The sequence below is a fragment of the Lepidothrix coronata genome, unplaced genomic scaffold (assembly GCF_001604755.1).
Source record: "Lepidothrix coronata isolate B3197 unplaced genomic scaffold, Lepidothrix_coronata-1.0 Scaffold47, whole genome shotgun sequence".
Taxonomy (NCBI): Eukaryota; Metazoa; Chordata; class Aves; order Passeriformes; family Pipridae; genus Lepidothrix; species Lepidothrix coronata.
In genome coordinates, this window is record NW_016690227.1 from 258,741 (window position 1) to 260,757 (window position 2,017).

The 2,017-nt window shown below is 55.0% G+C and overlaps 1 protein-coding gene across 1 annotated transcript in view; it reads left to right on the forward strand.

The window, feature by feature from the left end:
* LOC108497346 (myosin-6-like) overlaps positions 1-1,941 on the forward strand; it is a 10,597-nt gene extending 8,656 nt beyond the window's left edge. Inside the window, exons 26-32 of the mRNA XM_017814891.1 lie at positions 9-77; positions 167-293; positions 396-514; positions 915-1,111; positions 1,310-1,493; positions 1,568-1,733; positions 1,811-1,941. Coding sequence (XP_017670380.1) covers positions 9-77; positions 167-293; positions 396-514; positions 915-1,111; positions 1,310-1,493; positions 1,568-1,733; positions 1,811-1,941 — 993 coding nt within the window. The remainder of the gene's footprint in view (positions 1-8; positions 78-166; positions 294-395; positions 515-914; positions 1,112-1,309; positions 1,494-1,567; positions 1,734-1,810) is intronic.
* The last annotated feature ends 76 nt before the right edge of the window (positions 1,942-2,017 follow it).

Sequence of the window (2,017 nt, forward strand, 5' to 3'; positions counted from 1 at the left end):
TGGAGAAGGAGAAGAGTGAGCTCAAGCTGGAGCTGGATGACCTCAGCTCCAACATGGAGCAGCTGATCAAGGCCAAGGTAGAAGGAGGCCAAGGTGGACACCTCATCTCCACCCTGGGCATCATCCTCCTGCTTCATCACTCCCCTCCATCCTTTCCTCCTCCAAGGTGGGCATGGAGAAGGTCTCTCGCACCATGGAGGACCAGGCAGCTGAACACCGGGCCAAGCTGGAGGAGACCCAACGAGTCCTCAATGACACCAGCACCCAACGGGCTAAGCTCCAGACCGAGAATGGTGGGAACCCTGACCCACCACACCACCCATCCCACATCTTCAGCCCCTGACTCACATCTTCACTCCCTTCCACACACCTGAAAACCTCTCCTACCTCTGCAGGAGAGCTGTCCCGCCAACTGGAGGAGAAGGAGGCCCTTGTCTCCCAACTAACCAGGGGCAAGCAGTCATACACCCAGCAGCTGGAGGACCTGAAGAGGCAGCTGGAGGAGGAGATGAAGGTGAGGTTTGTGAGGTGGCTGAGAGGGTCTCCAGGAGGGTGACAAGACAAGGTGTCCTTCACCCTCATGGTGGTAGCACCAAAAAAAAGCAAGTTCAGGCTGGTTCAGTTGGGTGGTTCCATCTATGGTTCCATGGTTGAGTTGGGTTACATTTGTTCTAATAGCTGATAGGGTGGACTGAGCATGCCAATTGTGAGGCACCTGGGTTGGTCTATGGGTGGTTGGGTGCCATTGGACCAGGTAAAGTTGAACTGGGCCAAACTAGAGATACCCATCTTTAGATCTCTATGGGTCTAGAGGTGCTGAATTTGGTTGGGATGGTCTAGAGGAGGTTGGGCTTACACAGTTTGAGGACCTAGATGTAGCTTAAGCTCACTTTCTTCTCACTTCTCTCTCCCAGGCCAAGAATGCACTGGCCCACACCCTCCAGTCAGCCCGGCATGACTGTGACCTGCTGCGGGAGCAATATGAGGAGGAGACAGAAGCCAAGGCTGAACTCCAGCGCTCGCTCTCCAAGGCCAACTCTGAGGTGGCACAGTGGAGGACCAAGTATGAGACAGATGCCATCCAGCGCACTGAGGAACTCGAGGAAGCCAAGTAAGTCATCCCCCCATGAAGGGAGCTTCTAGGGGGCAGAGGAGAGCAGAGACTCTTCCACTGTAGAAGGATCTGGAGAAGGTAGAGGGACCTGGAGATAGCAGAGGAGATCCAGAGCAGAGCCTTGGCCAGCTGATGGGTGGAAGAAGGTTTGAGTTGGTCCACGGGTCACCACAGCCAGGTTGTCCCCCGGGACAGGAAGAAGCTGGCCCAACGGCTGCAGGAGGCTGAGGAGGCAGTGGAGGCGGTCAATGCCAAGTGTTCCTCTCTAGAGAAGACCAAGCACCGGCTGCAGAATGAGATTGAGGACCTGATGGCAGATGTGGAGCGGTCGAATGCAGCAGCTGCTGCCTTGGACAAGAAGCAGAGGAACTTCGACAAGGTGAGAGGACATGGTGGTGAGACACAGCAGATGGGGGACATGGGGACAGAGGGTGACCACTTGCTTGGGCCCAGATATTGGCTGAGTGGAAGCAGAAGTTCGAAGAGTCACAGATGGAGCTGGAGGCATCGCAGAAAGAGGCCAGATCCCTTAGCACTGAGCTCTTCAAACTGAAGAATGCCTATGAGGAGTCGCTTGAGCACCTGGAGACCTTCAAAAGGGAGAACAAGAACCTCCAAGGTAAGACCATGGTCCTCCCCATGCCCAACTTGTTCTCCAACATCTTTACAAAGTCTTATGGGATCTCACATGAGCAGAGGAGATTTCGGACCTCACGGAGCAGCTGGGTGGCAGCCACAAGACCATCCATGAGTTGGAGAAGGTCCGGAAGCAGCTGGATGCTGAGAAGCTGGAACTTCAAGCAGCGCTGGAGGAGGCTGAGGTGTGACAAGCCACGTTGCTGTGCATCCCCATGTTCTCCTGGTCTCCTTTGAGGTTCTCAATTTTCCCTCTGTCTCTTCCAG